The sequence below is a fragment of the Pituophis catenifer genome, unplaced genomic scaffold, assembly GCF_029215685.1.
Source record: "Pituophis catenifer annectens isolate HBS135680 unplaced genomic scaffold, rPitCat1.0.hap2 SCAF_6, whole genome shotgun sequence".
NCBI classification, from domain to species: Eukaryota; Metazoa; Chordata; class Lepidosauria; order Squamata; family Colubridae; genus Pituophis; species Pituophis catenifer.
The window spans coordinates 66385864-66406130 of NW_027256886.1; the positions used below are offsets into that span (position 1 = coordinate 66385864).

General features: G+C 39.3%; 1 protein-coding gene across 1 annotated transcript in view; it reads right to left on the reverse strand.

Moving 5' to 3' along the window:
• MYOF (myoferlin) overlaps positions 1–20267 on the reverse strand; it is a 101567-nt gene that overhangs the window by 5743 nt on the left and 75557 nt on the right. Inside the window, 11 exon segments of the mRNA XM_070946096.1 lie at positions 1436–1577; positions 1947–2042; positions 2249–2337; positions 3158–3297; positions 5368–5516; positions 7705–7875; positions 8340–8431; positions 9044–9199; positions 14508–14633; positions 15255–15353; positions 15832–15843. Of these exon segments, the coding sequence (XP_070802197.1) occupies positions 1436–1577; positions 1947–2042; positions 2249–2337; positions 3158–3297; positions 5368–5516; positions 7705–7875; positions 8340–8431; positions 9044–9199; positions 14508–14633; positions 15255–15353; positions 15832–15843 (1272 nt within the window).

The following is a 20267-nucleotide window of genomic DNA, read 5'->3' on the forward strand; positions in this document are numbered from 1 at the left end:
TTCTCTGACATCACTCCCCAACCCCAATCTTTGTAGTTCTTAGAAAAGAATTTGAAGGCTCAATTGTTCTGACTCATTTTAAAATCTTTGATTGTATTTTACTCAGTCTTTTCATTTTGAATTGAATATAGTTTTTCATTGTTTTCAATATCTGATTATGTAGTTTGCGTCTCTGAATTTCAATTTTTTGTGAACACTTTTGCCTGAAAAATTGAGCTTTCCTTCTATTGTCATTGCTACAGTAAAAAAGGAGAGAAAAGTGTTTTTATAGATACAGAAATAAATATCAGCTAGCAAGGTGTCCTGCTGTTCCACCTGTGCTGGCAGAGGAGGCATCCTGTAGGCCTCATTAGCCCAATTATTCTGGTGGGCAGGGTCAGGAGAAGGTCCTTCTCTGCCATCCCACCTGCTCTGTGGAATATCTCCCCCCGCCCCACATTGTGAGGTCAGCATCCCCCTGCCCTTCCGCAATATTCTGAAGACCTGGCTCTGCTAGCTAGCTTGGGGGTCCAATGGGGGAACATCTCAGTGGCTGATTAACAATGGATGCCAACTCCCCCATCCCCCCCCAGCCTTCCCAACTTTAAATGGATTGTAGTGTTTGGTTTATTTTAACTTATTTATAATGTGTATATATCTTTTATTATTGTAAGCTGCCCAGAGTTACCTTATGGTAAGATGGGTGGCTAAATTTTTTTTATAAATAAATAAGGTGGGATGAGTGCTTGCTGCAATCATAGGAAAGACTGCCCACTTAAAGGCATAATCACTCTTAAAGTGACCTGTCTTATACACTGCTCAAAAAAACAAAGGGAACACAAGCAGAAGATATCCAAGATCTGAATGAATGAAATAGCCTTTAAATATTTTGTTCGTTACATACAATAGTTTTGTGTTCCATTTAGTTGTTTGAGCAGTGCATAAACTACTGTATGTAAAGAACAAAGTATTTAATAAAGCTATTTCATTCATTCAGATCTCGGATGTCTTCTGCTTGTGTTCCCTTTATTTTTTTGAGCAGTATATTTCTAGGCTATTACTTGCACCATGTAATATCTCTCAAATGAGACATTACATGACAAACATATTTGATTGTTGTTGTTTTAAAAGAAAATTGAGCATGAAAGATGAAAGCCTTTAGTGAAAAAACAGCAAAGGGAAGAGCTGTTTCCCTTTTCTATTTCCTATTCAGAATTACCCTTCCCATATACCATTTCCTTGCTCTTCCATCCTTAGGGAAAAATATTAAGTCAAAATTCTTTTCTCCTATGGATGAAGAAGTGGTTGAGTAAGCCAGAGAAGCAGGACAATCCCTCGTGGGTCTTCCTACGGATTTGTGCACAATGGTTTTCAGAGTTTCATTAAAACAAATACAAGCCTAGATGCTCATTGTCAGGTTCATTAACGATTGCAGAGTTGTCCTTGGTATCTATACCTTTTTGGAAACTGTACAGAGTTGCTCCGCTGGAAAATAATCGAAGGGAAAAATAAATCTCCAATTGAAATTCCCTTCCCCATCAAGGGACCTATAATGGACATCCGTTTTCTGTTTGTGCTCTTCGTGGCCAGGCATCCATCTGAAAGGCAGAAGCAGCAGATTGGGCTGTGTAGTCCATGGAACTGACCAATCCAAACCTTGGCAACTTTAAGATGTGTGGACTTCAACGCCCAGTTGTCCATGCTGGTGGGGAAATTCTGGCAGCTGAAGTTTATACATCTGAAAGTTGTCAAGATTAATGGACTAATCCTTCTAACCTAAGAACACTGTACAACCTTGCATCCAAATGTATGGTTTTTAATATGGACCAAATGATGGAATGTGAATATTACGCGATTATTCAATTCCAATACTTCTAACTGATTGCAGGGCAAAATGACCAAGTTCCATAACACTAAACAATGCTTTCCTATTTTCAACAAGTTTCGAATGCCGAAGTCATCGTTACCCTTTTACGTAGATGTCACTCATTTCTTCTCCTGTGATGCTTTTCTCATCCAGGATGACATCCTTGGTGTTCCAAATTATCACCCGTAGTTCATATCTGTAATGCAAGTAATGGAAAGAATGAAGTGGTACGGCTTAAAGCTCTTGTCTTTGCTTCCACGTGAATTCAGCGATGGTGACAAGGGGCAACAGAAGGGAACAGAATGCAAGGCAAACTTCTCGTTCATCTTGAAAGGATTTGAAAGGATCAATATTTCTGGGCCATGAAATAGCATGCTACAAACTTCAGCCAAGCTTACTCACTTTTTAGCCTTGCGAGGAGTGATGTTAAAAGGAGGACCTGGTGGGCCCAAGCTTTTGGGAAAAACATCCACCCACATTTGAAGCTTCCCCTGTATCAATAAGATAATGATCATGTCAGGCTTTAACTTAAATAAAGAAGAAAAGAAAACCCATCTCTTAAACTATCAGTATTCTAATTTGATGACATGACATGGATGCAACCCCCTAAGAATTCACTCTGCATGCCCAGGTCATATTTGGCTGGATTGTGCTAAAGAGGAGTCCCACCTAATTCTTTTATATTCAAAGGACAAACTATGATTAAAACTAATGGGTTTTTCAAAAGCATTTTGCAATGGAGTGGGGAACAGAAGACCATTCACAGGACATACGCAAAACAGCCCTTTAGACTCTCTCCCATAATAACAAGTCATAATAATGCAGTGAGATTGCTTTGAAATTATTCCCACTTTAACTGTCAGAAGCATCCTTCACACGGTACTTCCTGTAATGACCATCTGGTTATTATGATATATTTCTACTATTTTTTGTTGTGTGTGTGATATTTCACCATAAGAATGATTTTTTAAAAATAGTATTACAAGGTGTGTGTATATTTCCTGCCAATGCAGGTCTCCCTACCTGGATGAAACAAAGTAATGATAATGCAAGGTGTGGTACCAAGCGTTATATAGTTAGCTACATCAGAAAAATCATATGGTAGGAGACTATGTTATGGATGTTTACTTAATTTCTGTGTTTCATAATGGGCTTTTTCTAGACGTACACCTGAATATCCCTAAAAAAATGATAATATCCCTATAAAATTACTGACAAAAGGAGGATGCGAGAGTAGAAAAGTCATTTTGTATCTAGCTTTTTCACGGATTTGCATCTCATAAACAGAAAGAAAAGAAAAAAATGTAATACCTGAGGAATGTTAGGTTGGAAAGTACTGTACAGGGTTCTGGTTTCTACATGCTCAGGCACCAAACCCTGAGTTCTGAGAATGTGAAGAGCCAGCCTTTCTTCTCCAGGTCCCAGATGCTCGTGCAGTATTTTGTTTACCTCTGAAATCAAGTGAAAGAAACAATGAAACTCACAAGACACTCACTATAGAGCATTGAAAGTAGACATCCCTATCTGCTGTCAACCTTTCTAAATAGACCAGACAGGAAACATGATCAGGTGAGCTAATTCTACTTTATTGTAAAGGTACATTTTTAAAGGTACATCTTGCAAGTCTGAAAGTACACATCTCCTGCTATCTCCTTAAATGCCTGGAAAGCTAGGGAGAGTCTCTTCTGAGTCTCTTTCTCCACCCATTATACAGCTGTGGGCTATGCTCTCTCTTACTTGACCATTCCCTAGTAATCCTTTCCTTGCCCTGTCTCTCAAGGTCTTTCTCACATACCATTATATCTACATATTGGTTTCAGAATATATCTACATGTTGTGCTTTAAATCTAAAATATATGGGATTCAGATTTTTGACATATTTTGTATAATACCAATAAAGGAAAACATTTGTAGCTCAGGGTTGAAATGTGGGGTCCTTGGTGCTCTCTGAGTTTGCTTGTTTTCTTGCAGACTTTTCATTACTCAAACTAGATAATTTAATGCTAGTTAGGAGTGCGGTTTGCTGTTAGTTTAGAAATACGGAAATACGCAAGATCTCTGACCTCCAGGTGTTCCGCTGCGCATTGAAGACCTTGTTGTTCCGCCAGGCAGGGCTGTCAATATAATAATTTTAAATTGGGGTATTTTAAATTTTAGAGTTTTTAAAGCAGCCAAATCTATTTAATTATTTTAATTTTTAATTATTGTTGTGTCTTGTGTTTTTAAACTGGCTGTACACCGCCCTGAGTCCTTCGGGAGAAGGGTGGTATAGAAATAAAATTATTATTATTATTATTATTATTATTATTATTATTATTATTATTATTATTATTATTATTATTATTATTATTATTATTATTATTATTTTAGTGACTGGCCCTGTCAGTGTTGGTGAATCTCTTAGAGATTCTTTGGTTGGGCTGTTTACTGTTGACTTCTTTGGCAGTTTCTTGATTGGGGTATTGTTTACTTGATTGTTGGTCTGATGTTAATCTTGAAGTTAATCTATGCTGATCTGGGTGTTGATTGCTGGTGGAGAGGAGCTTGGGTCTTTTTGTTCCCTTTTTAGCTTGTTGATTGTCTCTTTTGCATATACAGATGTTAATGCCTATGTGTTTATTTGATGGCTAATTTGTCAGAGTACCAGGCTTCTTGAAATTTCCTGGTGTTTTTGGACTTGGCTTGCTCTGGGATGGTCACTTTTTCCCAATTGAAACTATGGTTAAGTCTGTCTACATGTTGCGAAATTGAAGAGTTTTTATCATGTCTTCTGACTGCTAGTTGGTGTTCATGGATGTGTCCTGCCAGTCTTCTGCCTGTTTGTTCTATATAGTGACAAAGAAGCCAACGGTAAACAGCCCAACCAAAGGATCTCTAAGATCACGCCCCCCACCAACATTGACAGGGCAAGGCACTAGAATATAATCTGACAGCAAACTACACTTCTTACTAGCACTGATGATATTTACACCGATACTTACACTGATGATGATACACTGGTTACTTAGTTTGGGTAATGAAGTGTCTGCAAGAAAACAAGCAAGCTGAGAGACCACCAAGGACCCCTCACATTTTATGTAAACATATTTTTCACATTTCCCTAGTGTACAAGAGAAAAGTCCATTGAGCATTGCTGAGCTGGCATCCCAAATCACAACCTCTTATGTATGGATAGTTGTTTAGCAGTGTCTTTGTTTAGCAACTTCCCTTAGCAAGGAAGATAAAACAGAAATGGCTAACTTGATTGTTCTATTAAAAGAGGAGAATATATTTATGGTTTTTATTTGGATATCGTTTTGGATTTTGTGCTTGTGATGAACAAAAAAATGAAACTTTGACTTTGGTTATGCGACCACTTCACTTAACAACCAAGTTGCTGGTCTCATTTGTGACTGCTAAACAAGGACTGCCCATAAATGCAACCCTACAGTCTGTATGAATATAGTTAAAAGCATAATAGAGATAAATGGAAATTTGCCAAATATGAATCAGTAACACTCAGTTAATAGAAAAGGATTTACCAAATTCTTCCAAAGTATAGTCCCTTCCTCCATAACTAATTATTTTTCCATTTTCAGAGAGGACTGGAGTACGATAGCCTTTAACTCTGGCAAGATTTTGCAAAAGTTGTGTTGGCTTTAATTGATCCCTCCAAGTATTGATACCTGACCTTTATAGAAAACAAAACACATTTTGGAATAAATGCATTATAGTCTCGGCCATACTATATATACTTTGATTACTCTTAGATGTGATTGTTGTAAAATTCTACTGCTTGCAAAAAAAAGGTAGGTAGATAGAAAGAAAGAAAAGAAAAGAAAAGCAGTACCATCAAAATGACAAATAATGTAAGTTTTTTTTAAAAGAAATAACCTCCTGAAAACTATTTTTAGTTTGTTTTAATTTCATTTTCCAGATACTTAGAAAAGCAACGATGCATATATGGAATTACTAAAGGTTTTCCATGATTTCAACAAGGGAGCTTTTCTAAATGAAACTCCAAAGGAGTTTATAAATAAAATTAACTGGAAAACACTGTTTGAGTTTATAGAATTGTGGCATAAATGTTTAGTTGTAGGAAAGAACTGTAGGAAAAGTCATTTCAGGAAGAAGTGATTTTTTATGTGTGTGATTATATGGATCATATTTATTTGTTCCCACCCAAGGTCACATGGAAAGGTATTATGTAAAGTGGCTCAAGACAGTGACATTATAAGATAACTTTGAAAAGAGAGTTCTCATATCTAGACAGGATCATTTTAGTGTCACGGGAAAAGTTGATGTGGTCTGCCAGCAGCCTGCAGAGCTGGCAGTGGAGTTGGACAGTGAAGAGGCTGAGGAGAACATGGGCCAGTCCTGGAGTCTGGGGAAGGAGGCAGAGATGGGGCCAGGGCCATGTGGGAGTGATGCATGGACTCTGGAGCCCCCAGAGTTGGACAGCAGAGAGGCAGAGGAACAAGAGGAGCCTGTTCCTAGTGCACGCATGTGCAGAGCTGCCAGAAGGCAAGATCAGCTAAAGCAAAAGGAACGATTCGGGAGTAAGGCCAGGAGATGATTGGCCCCTCCCATAAGGCGTAAAAGAGAAACAAAGGCACTTGGGGTCTTTTGCAGGAAAGCAACATTGCTAACTCTGTTTCCAGTCGGCATCTCTTGTTTGTTTCTGAACTTCGTGGGGCTTTGCCAAGTAAGGCCTTTGGCAGGGTGTCAAAGAAGATAAAGGCTTGTGATTATCCCAAAAGACTTCTTCCGAAGGACTTGTTTTGCAACTAATTGGGACTCAGCTGGGAATGAATGTAATTCTCAGCTGTTACAATAAAATAGGTTTGTTTGGGACTAATTGTGTCTTGTAATGACTTGGTACCTAGGTCACAACAAAAGCAAAAGAAAAATCAGGCTTGAAAACTCAGTTTGGAGTTGCAGAGAAGAACATTCCAGAAAAAAAATCCCTGCCAGTGCATTCCTGTGAATGAGGCATTTGCAAAGAACTTTGGAACATTGTTGGTCAGCTGTCATCACTTCCATCTGATGCATAGCAGAGTATACTAGGTTTCTCAGTAAACATAGGTAGTCCTTGACTTACAACAGTTCATTTAGTGACCATTTAAAGTTACAATAGCAATAAAAAATGTGACTTATGACCATTTTTCACACTTACGATGATTGCAGCATCCCCATGGGCATGGGATCAAAATTCAGATTTTTGGCAACTGGTTCGTGTTTATTGTAGTTGTGGTGTCCCAGGGTCATATCATCAACTTTTACGATCCTCTGACAAGCAAAGTCAATGGGGAATCCAAATTCACTTAACTACCAGGTTATTAACTTAACAACTGCAGTAATCCCCTTAACAACTATGGCGAGAAAGGTCATAAAATGGGGCAAAATTCACTTAACAAATGTCTCACTTAGCAACATAAATTTTGGGCTCAATTGTGGTCGTAAGTCGAGAACTACCTGTAACATACATAGAGACACATAAATACAACAGAAGAACAGAAAGACACACAGAAATGAAAGATGCTACACTGTTTTGACAAAGAAAATGAGGACACTACTGGAATCCAAAAGAAGTTGGGAAGAATTCCAGAAGTTACATTCTTTCCATATTTTGTTATAGTTTAAAAGAAATAAGTGCAATTCCCAATCATGCTGCACATCTTTAAAAAATAAACCAGATAAAAGGAAAGAGAAAGATGAACCCACCTAGGTTTTTTGAGTAAATCACTCAGATTTATTGAATTATTGACTGACTAGTATGTCAGTCAATCACATTCTAGGTGGTTTTTGCCATAGGATTAAGCCCAGGATTTGATTTTAGCAGGACCCATGGAGGACTAATTGGGATAGGAAAGACTTACGTGCAGTGTTGTTGTGGTATCCCACAATGAGATCCAAAGCGCGAGAGGAACCTGTTTTCCAGATCAATTGTAGTTTCACCAACTTTCTCATCTCGAGTCATCAGATCATAGTCATAGATGGAAATTTTCAAATCCTTCTCTTGAGGCAAGAAGCAGCTCAGTTCATACATTCTAAGTGCAGAAATAAATTTCAATTCCAGAAAAGTGATATTGAAAAGATGAACGAAGCTAAAATATTACTAGCACTGCTCACACAACTGATGAATATTGAAGATCTGTTATTTAAAACAAAAGAGTAATATTGAAAAGAGTACTTGAAAGGAAAGGATATTGATCAGTGATGGCTAACCTTTTCCAGACCGAGTGCCCAAAGCACGGGTCTATTCTATCACAATTATTCTCTGAATTTTAATCCAGCTAAGGATATACTCTAGATAAAATCAACAGAAATGACAGAAAGAAAAAAACCAGAAAACCATATCACTTTCCCCCTCTTTCTCATACATACCTATTTTTTCATATAGGAAAATAAATTCACAATTTATTTTTTTACTATTTTAATAGAATGTTCCCAAGATGGTATTCTGTACATAAATTCTAATTACAAGAGAAGGAAGAACATTTTAATTACCTACCTGCCAAAAATTGGATTCAGTGTATTGGGAATGTAATGATCTCTATCCTCAACAATTTTTTTGCCTAAGCTGATCTTAATGTAAGGGTCACACTATTTGGAAACAAATAAACAAAAAAGTTGTTAGTGTTAATAATAATATTAATAATGTTTAAAAATACGTTAACATTCATTGCTAGACTGATCAAAAAATACATTATAAATGTTAAGTTCACAGCTGTCCAGGTAGAAAAATTATAAATTTCCAAAAATTTCACTGGAGAAGGTAGCTGTGTTCCCAAAGACTTTCAATTAATTGCCTGGGATTTACTTATGTTGCATTTAATTACTCCATTATGGCATTAAATACAGAACCTTTAACTTATTCATTCCTCCATACCACTTTGAGACAGATCATGATAAATGCTGTTTTACAGATAACTTTAGTGAAACTCATTTATTCAGGAACAATTCATATCTCCGTATATTTATTCATTCCTATCAACTACATTCCAACTCATTATTTACCAGTTAATGCACCACAATGCTTTAATCCAGTGATTCTCAACCTCAGCTGCTTTAAGATGTCTGGACTTCAACTCCCAGAATTCTCCAGTCAGCATGCTGACCGAGGAATTCTGGGAGTTGAATTCCAGACAACCTAAACTTCCTGAGACTGAGAAACACTGCTCTAATTGGTTCTATTGGCTGGAGCTATTAACTTACCAGTCCATTATTATCCTTAGGTTGGAGCTCTAAGGCTCGTACTACATAAATCCGTACAATACACTCCTGAGGCCCACTGTCTGGTAACACACAAAATTGCCGAGGAGGAGGTGGTACGGTTGGATCATCTGGTAGTGTGTAGATCCGGAAAGAGCCCTAATAAATCACATGAATACTAGTAAATAAACCAAAACAAGCTTATTACAGTAAAGGAAGGTATGAAAATACGATCACATTTATTTATTCATTTATTAAAATGGTATCCAGCCATAATATACAATCATACTTCATTATTTTCATTAAAAATATTTGTTTGTAAGATTTGACTTGATCTATTTGTATTGTTCTGAATACAAAATGAACAAGTACGAGTTTGGAAATATTAATTCCTATAAGCCAAACATTTAAACCAGAGGTGGGTTTCAGCAGGTTCTGACCAGTTCTGGAGAACCGGTAGCGGAAATTTTGAGTAGTTTGGAGAACTACTCAAAATGGTAGTAAAAATTCTGACTGGCCCCGCTCCCATCTATTCTCTGCCTCCCAAGTCCCAGCTGATCGGGAGGAAATGGGGATTTTGCAGTATCCTTCCCCTGGAGTGGGGTGGGAATGGAGATTTTACAGTATCCTTCCCCTGCGATGTCCACCAAGCCACGCCCACCAAGCCATGCTACGCCCACCAAGCCACGCCCACAGAACCGGTAGTAAAAAAGATTTAAACCCACCACTGATTAAAACCTATTTGGATAACTGTAGAATGAAAACTCTGCAATAATTTGATAGCCAATCTTTCAATCAATATTCGAGGGATAGATATTCTCTCTATCATACGTGTGAAACACAGTTTTTCCTGATATCTTTCCTTTTTAGTAGATTTAGTAGATTTCAATCTAATTCCTCAGAAATGGAAGATGAATTTGTATTTGGGATAACATCTCCCCAATAACTCTGTTAGCTATCTGGAATTAGTCTCAGAGGATTTTATTTAAAAAGAAATGGGCAATAAATAGGGAGTAGGGGGCCATATCATGTTAAGGGAGCACGCACCCGCTGTCTTCAAGCAGTAGGGCGCTCCGGCCCCCATAGCTCCACTCATTCTCCAGGTTGCACAGACCCTCAGGGCCCGGGCCTTTGACTGATGTTGTGCAACACCAGGTCTGAAGTAAATAAAGCCCCCCTCATTTGTGATCTTATTCAGGAGGGGGGAGCGGACCTGGCGGGTATTACGGAGACCTGGTTTGGCCCGGAGGGAGGGGTCCCTCTGGTAGAAATGTGCCCACCAGGCTTCCACGCATTCCATCAGCCGAGGCCTCAGGGGAGGGGCGGGGGAGTAGCGGTTATTATTAGTGAAGGCCTTAGGCCGAGGGAGACCACTGTTCCTCAGACAGCCGGTTGTGAGTCCCTCCTTGTGAAGTGGGGTCATGGGGTTCAGATGGGCTTGTTGATCACGTACCTGGCTCCCTGCCACGTGGCTGCAGCCCTGCCCGAGCTACTCAATGTTATCGCCGCGGTGGCGGTTGATACCCCCAGACTTATGGTCATGGGGGATTTCAACCTGCCGTCCGCGGGTGAGGCATCTGAGGTGGCTCGGGAGTTCATGGCTTCCATGACGGCCATGGACCTGACCCAGCTAATTCATGGCCCTACGCACAGGGGGGGAAACACACTGGACCTGATTTTTGTCTCTGGACAGTGATTGAGTGATCTTGAGATAGGGGACATAGTCATTGAGCCCTTGTCATGGTCGGATCACTCTCTCCTTCGCCTTGACCTTCGAACCGCGGTACCCCGCCGCAGGGAGGCGGAACCGGTAAGATGGTACCACCCCAGGCGCCTGATGGAACCTGATAGGTTCCAAAGGGAGCTTGGGCCAATCCCCGAGGATCTTGCACACGCCTCGACTGGAGACCTAGTGGCCGCTTGGGATAGAGCGGCCGCTGGAGCTCTGGATCGAGTCATGCCTTTGCGGCCTCTGACCCGGCGCTGTTCTCACCTGGCTCCTTGGTTTACTGAGGAGCTGAGGGAGATGAAGCGCCGGAAAAGACGCCTAGAGAGTAGTTGGAGGGCTAGTCGTTCTGAATCGGACCGGTCACTGGTAAGATCTCATATTAAGAATTACCTAGTGGCGATAAAAGCAGCAAAATGTACTCATTGTGCTGCTCTTATTGCGTCATCAGATAATCGCCCGGCCGCCCTGTTTAGGGTGACCCACTCCCTGCTCCACCAGGAAGTGCGGGAGGACCCCTTGGAGGGAAGAGCCGAGGACTTTGTTCAATATTTGCATGACAAAATCACTCAGATTCGGGAAGGTCTGGACTCCGACTGGGTAGGTCCAGCGAGGGTGACGGGGGCAGGTCTTGAGAATGTTATCTGGGACGAGTTTGATCCTGTGACCCCAGATGACGTGGACAGGATTCTGGGTAGACTGAATGCGACCACATGTTTGTTGGACCCGTGTCCCTCCTGGTTAGTACTGGCTTCCCGGGAGGTGACGCGAGGCTGGCTCCAGGGGATTATAAATGCTTCATTGGGTGAGGGTGCCTTCCCCGCCGCCTTGAAGGAGGCGGTGGTGAGGCCTCTCCTCAAGAAGCCTTCCCTGGACCCGGCAGTATTGGCTAATTATCGTCCAGTCTCCAACCTTTGCTTCGTTGCGAAGGTTGTTGAGAGTGTGGTTGCACGACAGCTTCCCCAGTACCTGGATGAAACGTCGTATCTAGATCCGTTCCAGTCGGGTTTCAGGCCTGGGTACAGCATGGAAACGGCATTGGTTGCGTTGGTTGATGATCTCTGGAGGGCTCGGGACAGGGGTTGCTCCTCTGTCTTGGTCCTGTTAGATTTCTCAGCAGCTTTTGATACCATCAACCATGGTATCATGCTGCACCGGTTGGAAGAGTTGGGGGTGGGAGGCACCGTATTACGGTGGTTCTCCTCCTTTCTCTCCGACCGGTCGCAGTCTGTGTTGACAGGGGGGCAGAGGTCGACCCCGAGGCCCCTCAAATGTGGGGTGCCGCAGGGATGGGTCCTCTCGCCCCTTTTGTTCAACATTTATATAAAGCCGCTTGGCGAGATCATCCGTGGTTTCGGGGTGAAGTACCATCAGTACGCTGACGACACCCAGCTGTACATCTCCACCCCGGACCACCCCAACGATGCCCTTGAAGTGATGTCCCGGTGCCTGGAGGCCGTACCGATCTGGATGGGGAGGAACAGGCTCAGGCTCAACCCATCCAAGACTGAGTGGCTGTGGTTTCCGACGTCCCGATATAGTCAGCTGGTGTCATCGCTGACTATTGGGGGCGAATCATTGGCCCCCACGGAAAGGGCTCGCAACTTGGGCGTCCTCCTGGATTCATGGCTGTCTCTAGAAGAGCACTTGACGGCCGTGACCGGGAGGATTTTTCATCAGGTTCGCCTGATCCGCCAGTTGCGTCCCTTTCTAGATCGGGACTCCCTACACACGGTCACTCATGCCCTCGTCACCTCTCGTCTGGACTATTGTAACGCTCTCTACATGGGCCTCCCCTCCCTCCCACTCGGAGGCTCCAACTGGCGCAGAGTGTGGCCGCGCGGGTGGTTATGGGAGCAACGTGGAGCTCCCATGTAACACCTCTCCTGCGCGAGCTGCACTGGCTCCCGGTGGTCTTCTGAGTGTGCTTCAAGGTTCTGGTTACCACCTTTAAAGCGCTCCATGGCTTAGGACCTGGTTATCTACGGGACCGCCTGCTACCACCAATAGCCTCCCACCGGCCAGTACACTCCCATAGAGAGGGGCTCCTCCGGGTGCCATCGGCCAAACAATGTTGACTGGCGGCCCCTAGGGGGAGAGCCTTCTCTGTGGGGGCACCTACGATCTGGAACGAGCTCCCCCCGGAGATACGGATGATCCCGGATCTGCGCACCTTCCGTTGCGCGCTTAAAACGTTTTTATTTCATCAAGCTGGCCTGGCCTAAATCTTCTCCCTTTTAAAATTTTTAAATTTAAATTTTAAACACTAATTTTAATTTGTTTAATTATGGGATATTTTTAAAATTTAGCCAAATTGTTTAATCTGTTTTAATCTATTTTAAATTTTGTATCTCTGTGTTTTATCTTTTGGCTGTTCACTGCTCTGAGTCCTTCGGGAGAAGGGCGGTATAGAAATTTAATAAAATAAATAAATAAATAAATAAATAAGCCAGTTTAGCCAGAATAAAATATTAGAATTTGATCTTCATTTATGTGTGTGGGTGTTCTATTAAAACTTTTTGCTCCATGTTTTTATTTAGCTGCACAAAAAGAACATTTAATGGAATATCTAATTGTTATCAAGAAGCTTATTTCATTTTTTATTAATTTCACGTGAGCTGAAATTTAATTTGAAAGCAGAATCAACCTCAGCTCATTAATTTTAACACAGTGTCATCATGGCATATATTTTGGTAAATAACATTTCATACTGCCTGCATTTTTAAAATAAAGTTTGATTTTGTTTATTTCGGATAAGGTTGCTCTGTCTCCAAAGGGCAGGAAGTACTGTAATCTTTAGTCATATGCCTATAAACTACAGGGTGAGGATACTGTACTGAAATCTTTTTTAAAAAAATTTCATTACCCTTTATATGCCAGAAGGACAACATAGGTTGTGGCAGTTTGTTTCTTTCATGGACTAAGTTAGGAATGAGGATGCCAAGGAAAAATATGGGGTGATGGCAGTAACTACCATACAACTATTCCTGAGTAGGAGATTGGGCCAGGGTATATAATCTCAGTATATTTCTGAGACAGAATACTTGAAACTTCCAGCCATTCATTCTGTGGACTACTGCTACACTTGTTCCCTTGAGGCAATCTGACAAGAATATCAATGCATTGTGGAGGAAATCAGGGGTAAGCTGCACGCCAAGAGTGGGGAGGGTTTCATGTTGTTTGCTTTCTCCCTTTCGCTCTCTGAAGCTTCTTATATCTTCCTGTTTTCTATATCTATCCATCCATCCATCCATCCATCCATCCATCCATCCATCCACCCGTCCATCCGTCCATCCATCCATCCATCCATCCATCCATCCAGTCCTTCTCATATAATGTGACTCTGCAAGGTATAAAATAAAACAAATATTTAAAACAAGTCTAAAATAACCATTAAATAAAATTAAAAACATAAATAAGACCATGGGAGAATGAATCAACCTTGTACACATAATGCAATCATTTCACAAGCCCCCATTTTCTCTTGGTCTTTCCAGAAAGAGCCATTCCTCAGTTAAAGTTTTACTATTGGCCCAAATAATGTCGATCATTTATACCCATTATGTCTTTCATCTACTTCTATTTTTTCTTTTCTTTTCACAAATCCGTTCATGAGAAAATATGGAATAATTGTACTATTTAGTTTGACTGCATTCTCAATGGGCTTATGAGGACAGATGAAATCAATGTATCCCATGTTTCCCTATTGCAAATATAATTTATTTGTTGTTTTCATTGTACCTTAAATTCTCCTGCAACTGTAGGGTCATCATTTTCTTCGGTTTTACCTCGATACAGCTTGAAAGTATCACAGAAGTCTGTTAAACCCCTAAAGTCAGGTACATTCTCCAGTTCACAGTTGTAAACCTACCAAAAAAAAGTGAAGTGCCACAATTAAAAGAACTGTGATGTATACGTCGATGACAGATGCTGATAAATTTAAAATAGGAAAAAATATTCCCAGTTCCAAACCAATATAAGGATATGGGGAAAATGTTTAATTGTACTTGTGAAATAATTCTCGATAATGGTAAAAAAAAAATCAGATTATTCAAACAATAAATTAATGAATAATAGCATAAAGAGACATTTTGGTCTAGTGGTTAAGGCACCAAGCTGAAAACCAGGAGGCTCTGAGTTCTAGTCTCACCTTAGGCACAAAGCTAGTTAGGTGACTAGGCCAGTCATACCCTCTCAGTCTTAGAAGCAAGCAATGGCAAACCATTTCTGAAAAATTTTGCCAAGAAAACTTGTCCAGGAGTCAACAATGACTTGAAGGCACCACCCCCAAATAAAAACAAACAAATAACAGCATCATAACACTACAAATTATTATAATAGATATAAGTCCTGTCCTGCATATTTTTTTTCTAGAGAGGATGGATTGGGCTAAGAAAAGGTAGCGATCCAAAACCTAGTCATTTTTAAACATTGTTATTTTTTAAAACTCAGACACCAATACTAGTCTCATCAATAAAAAATAAATACCTTCAATGTATCATATCCTTTCTGAACGTACTGTCCACATTTTTCAGTGTCACCTATTGAGGCATAAAATTTGCTCCACCAATCCACAACTTCTTTTTCCTAAAGAATAACAAATTTAAAACTAAAAGCAAGCAATAACAATCTCTAGGATAATTATTTTAGCTATACTGTACACATAATTTCTTCAATTTGGTTTCTTCCTGTCATATTAGGTTACAATTCCTTAAGCCACACCCCAAATCCCTTCCCTCTTCCACTGATATAAGTCTCTGCCTGTTCAAAGAGGAACAGAGTTAAGGTTAGAGTTAGCGTTAGAAGCTTTTTTTGTGAAAAAGAAAACATTATAATATACATTATACTATAGCATACATTGAAGAATTGTATTCAATTACTGTAATTCAGTTCCATTATTTTTCCAAAGAAGCTTCTAAATCCTTTGGACCTGTAAAGCTATTTCTCAAATAAAGGGACTCTGGCAGATTTTTTTCCAATTAAGTAGTGCATATTAAATTCATGCATGTTAAAATTAATAGATATAGCATCAATAATTCAAATTACATAGATGTAATTCAATTACCTTTTCAGTGAGCTGTTTATGGAAACACATTCCGGGGTGGATCGGTGGGGAAAACCAAAACAGAACAATTAAAATCAAACCAAGCATCTGTATTTGATACAACATTATAGAAGACAAAATGTGATTTTGGATTACAGATATATTTTCAGATAATGTGTTTTGTTTTTCTCTGAACATTGCCCGTGTCTTTAATTAGTGAAGTGAAGAAGTTCATTCAGATCCACCAGAGATATTATAATTCCATAAGTCTTATCAAATGAACATAAAGAGAAATCATGTCTTGAAATTATCTCCAGGACACTTCTGGATTAGCCCAAGAATCAAAGGATTAATTGATTTGTTTAGGAACATCAAGAAATTTAGACTGGACCAATAATCTGTTTCTCTGAAAGAGGACTAAAGTTAGGAGCATAATAATCTTATTCTATTTATCTTTAATTTCATAGACATTGCTATTATGTGTCAAAGGAATTCCAAATAGCTTGAATTAAATTGTTCCTCTGACTACGTTTTGTCCTACGACCACCTTTTTAAACAATTTACAATAAAATTCTATTAATTATATCCCAGTGAATTTGACAAAATGTACTTCCAGATAGGGGTGCACAGCTATTTTGCTTTATTTAACATTGTATGAAATTTGTAATCTAACACATATTTTCTGTGTATTTTGATTTTTTTTCCTGTTATTATAAGCTAAGACAGTTTATCTTTTAAGAAAAGCACTATACAACTTTATTTGGAAACAAAATTAAATGATTCTTAACTATGTTAAACCAGCTATATAAGAAATATTGAATGACAGTAAATAATGAGTTTGTATTTTTTTCTAAATATTTATAAAAAGTTATCCGTTACACTACAGATGATTATTTAAGCCAGGGGTGTCAAACTTGATTTCATTAAGGGCCACATCAGGGTTGTGTTTGACCTCGGGAGGGGGGGGGAGGGGGGGCAGGGCCAGCTCGACGTCATTCCTGTTGGGGACGCCTGGGGTGGTCCGAGGGCTCTGTCAGCAAAAACAGGCTCCCGAGCTCTGTTTTCACTGGCAGAGGGTTGCAGGAGGCTGTGGCAGCCAAAAATGGAGCTTGGGAGCCCATTTTCACTGGCAGAAGCACCACGGGCCGGTTCTTCGCTGTTTCCAGGGTGGCCCCATGGGCCAGATCTAAGTACCTTGTGGGCCATATCCGGCCCCCTAGCCTTGAGTTTGAAATCCCAGGTTTAAGCTTTCTGTCTCTATATGTTATAATCCTGCCAACCAGATGGCACTAAGGGGAACACAGATTAGAGAAGAATATAGAATGCTAAGTAGTTTGCCTGATGCCCTTAAGCTTGCCTGTTTCCTTCAGACAAGGCAGGAATTGTTTTATGGAGAGTGATAAAGAACAACTCAATTTTTCCACATGAACAGAAAGTGGAATAGAATATTATGTATGTATGTATATATTTTATATCTTCCCTTTCCATCCTCCATTTTTTCAATACAACAAAACCCCTATGGGCTGAGCTTTATAGTTTTTACCAAAAGAAAGATCTTCTGTAAATTGTTTCTTATAATTATTCCTGAAAAAGTATTATTTTCATAGATTATCCTGCAGAAGTCTTTAAATAGACCTTCACAGCAAAATACAATTACAATTTCTAAGTAGGAACCCAGTTGATGATAGAACCCATAAGCAATCACTGATCACCAAAAGTTGTTTCATCTATTTATTACATACTTAGTGCTTTGAGATTTTGGAGAAAGCGTGTAAAAATAATCACTACCAAATTTTGTTTTCCAATGGCAGAAAAAAAATTGGTCATATCAAGCAATGCAATTTTATTGTGATTGACTGCAATCCTATGTCCATATAGACGGGGGCCTATCCCTCTGAATTCACTGGATTCATTTCTGAGGATGCACACATAATGTTCTACTGTTAGCAAGCCAATCAGATGCTACATTAGTGGCAACACATCTGTGTGAAAGCAACTTTTCCCATTCTCAGTGAAAGGTGTAATTTTCAGCTGCCTCAAAGCGGTGACAATGGAAATGTTTCTCAATTTTGCTTTGAACCAAAACTTTTATTTTTCTCCAAAAGCTCCCTGTGTAGAATATTGAAAAGTGGCATAAAAGCTCAATGATAAAAGCATCAAAGGTGAATAATCCCCATGCATTTTTTTCATCTATACATACATGTACTGCGCTTGGAGAAGCCATTTTGCTGAGTGCAGCTGACATACTGCTTATGCACTAGAAATTGGAATGCAGTTTGTGAAAGTTCTGCATCTATCACACTAGCCTGAGATCTGCACATCATTTGTTCTAAGAAGTCTTTATTTTCCATTCTGCTCCATTAAAAATTAGAATGCTGCATCTTTAAAGGAACATTCAGCTCCAAACAAATTAATATATGAAATTAGATTTAAACATCCCTTTGCTTTTAAATATGTTTACTTTGAACACAGAATTCCATGTCTTAATTCCATGTGCTGATGGCTAGATATCAGTCAAAATATTCTATATACCAAAATATAACCATTAATGATAATTATTTGGTCAATTTGCCTTGTGCCTGAAGCTGCAGATCTAGAGAAGTTCCTATTGTTACAACTGCCACTAATTGTTAGAAACACAGTGCAAAGATTATGCAGCACCTACTGGTACAGAGTTGTATCATCAATGGTTCTCACCAAAAGGAACTCAGTAATAATGCACATTGGCCTTCAAAATTTAATAAATTATTTATTTCTTATGCTTTCTTGAAGCCCCTTAAAGTGATCCTTATTTTATTTAAATAAGGCACTATAGCTTACTATCTTGTCTTTAATTATTTCAGGTATCCTATAAATAATACATTATTCTAAGCATGTACATAGTTGCCATTCTGTAGTTAATCTCTAAAGTCACTTTGGCCTATTAAATTGCTTTACAAGTATCACTTTTCTGTCTGGCAGTGGTTGAACAGAAGCTTAATTAGGAATCTTTTCAGTTGCTCGCCTGTAAACCCTGTAAAGTGGTTTGAGATGCCATGAGTTGATCTTTTTACACAGTATGCAATATATGCAAACATCTAATTTAGCATATAGGATATAGTGTAGGTAGTCTTTGATTTCCAACAGTTCATTTAGTGACCGTTCAAAGTTACAACAGCACTGAAAAAAGTGACTTATGACTGTTTTTCACAGTCACGATCTTTGCAGCATCCCCATGATCAAGTAATCAAAATTCAGATGCTTGGCACCTGGTTCATACTTATGACGGTTGCTGTGTCCCAAGGACATGTGATCCCCTTTTGCAACCTTTTGACAAACAAAATCAATGGGGAAGCCACATTCACTTAACAACCATGTTACTAACTTATTAACTGCATTGATTCACTTAACAACTGTGATAAGAAAGGTCATAAAGTAGAGAAAAACTCATTTAATAAATGTCTCGCTTAACAACAGAAATTTTGAGCTCAATTGTGGTCGTAAATTGAAGACTACCTGTATGTGGCACGCTTTCCCCCTCCCTAAAAATTACCACAAAAATATTGGAGTTTATCTCTATGAATTGACTATTTAGCCTTTAAATTATCTTAGATTTTTGAAATCTTCTATAGAGAAAAATGTTGTTTGCTGCTTAAAGACCCCAGAATAATTAGGGAATATAACCATTTTGCTTTCGGTCATAATTCTAATAATGTGTCCTCTGGTGAAATGTAAGGTTAACAAAAAGTAGCAGTCATAAGAATGCACAATGAAGTAGTGCCCAATATTTAATGAGCAATCTCTATTAGTTGCTCCACAGGTAGTCTTCGACTTATGTCTGTAATTGAGCCCACAATTATGGTCATAAGTATGTGACAGTCACTAAGCAGGTCATCATGTGACTTCACAATCTTTTTTTTAAGAGTGAATCTGGCAGTTATAAACATGGCAATAGTTAAGCCACTGCTTAACTTAATGGTCGATGGAACCCATTGTTTGTTAGGGGGTACTTTTTGCCAGAAACTGGAAGTAAATGCTAGGTTCTGGCACAAATGACATAAATCATGGTCACGTGACCGTAAGTAGCTGAAAATGGATGTAAATGGAGGCTGACTGACAAGCGCACAATATGGGGTCATGTGACTCTGAGGAGGTGGCAGTTGGAACTTTGAATCCGGGTCATAAGTAGCTTTTTTTCAGCAGTTGCAAAGTAACTGTCAGGGACCATCTGTAGTGAATGAAGAGACTGACTACCATAACAGAGAAATGTATTAGCTGCAAAAACACACACATTACTGAAATTAATTCTGTTACATCTTGTACAACTTAATTCTAGTACAGCTTCTACTCTTATTTGTAATTGTGGCAAAATGGGTGGCAAGCAAATCTAAGAAATGAATGAATGAATGAATGAATGAATGAATGAATGAATGAATAAATAAATAAATAAATAAATAAAATTAGGAGTAACAATATAT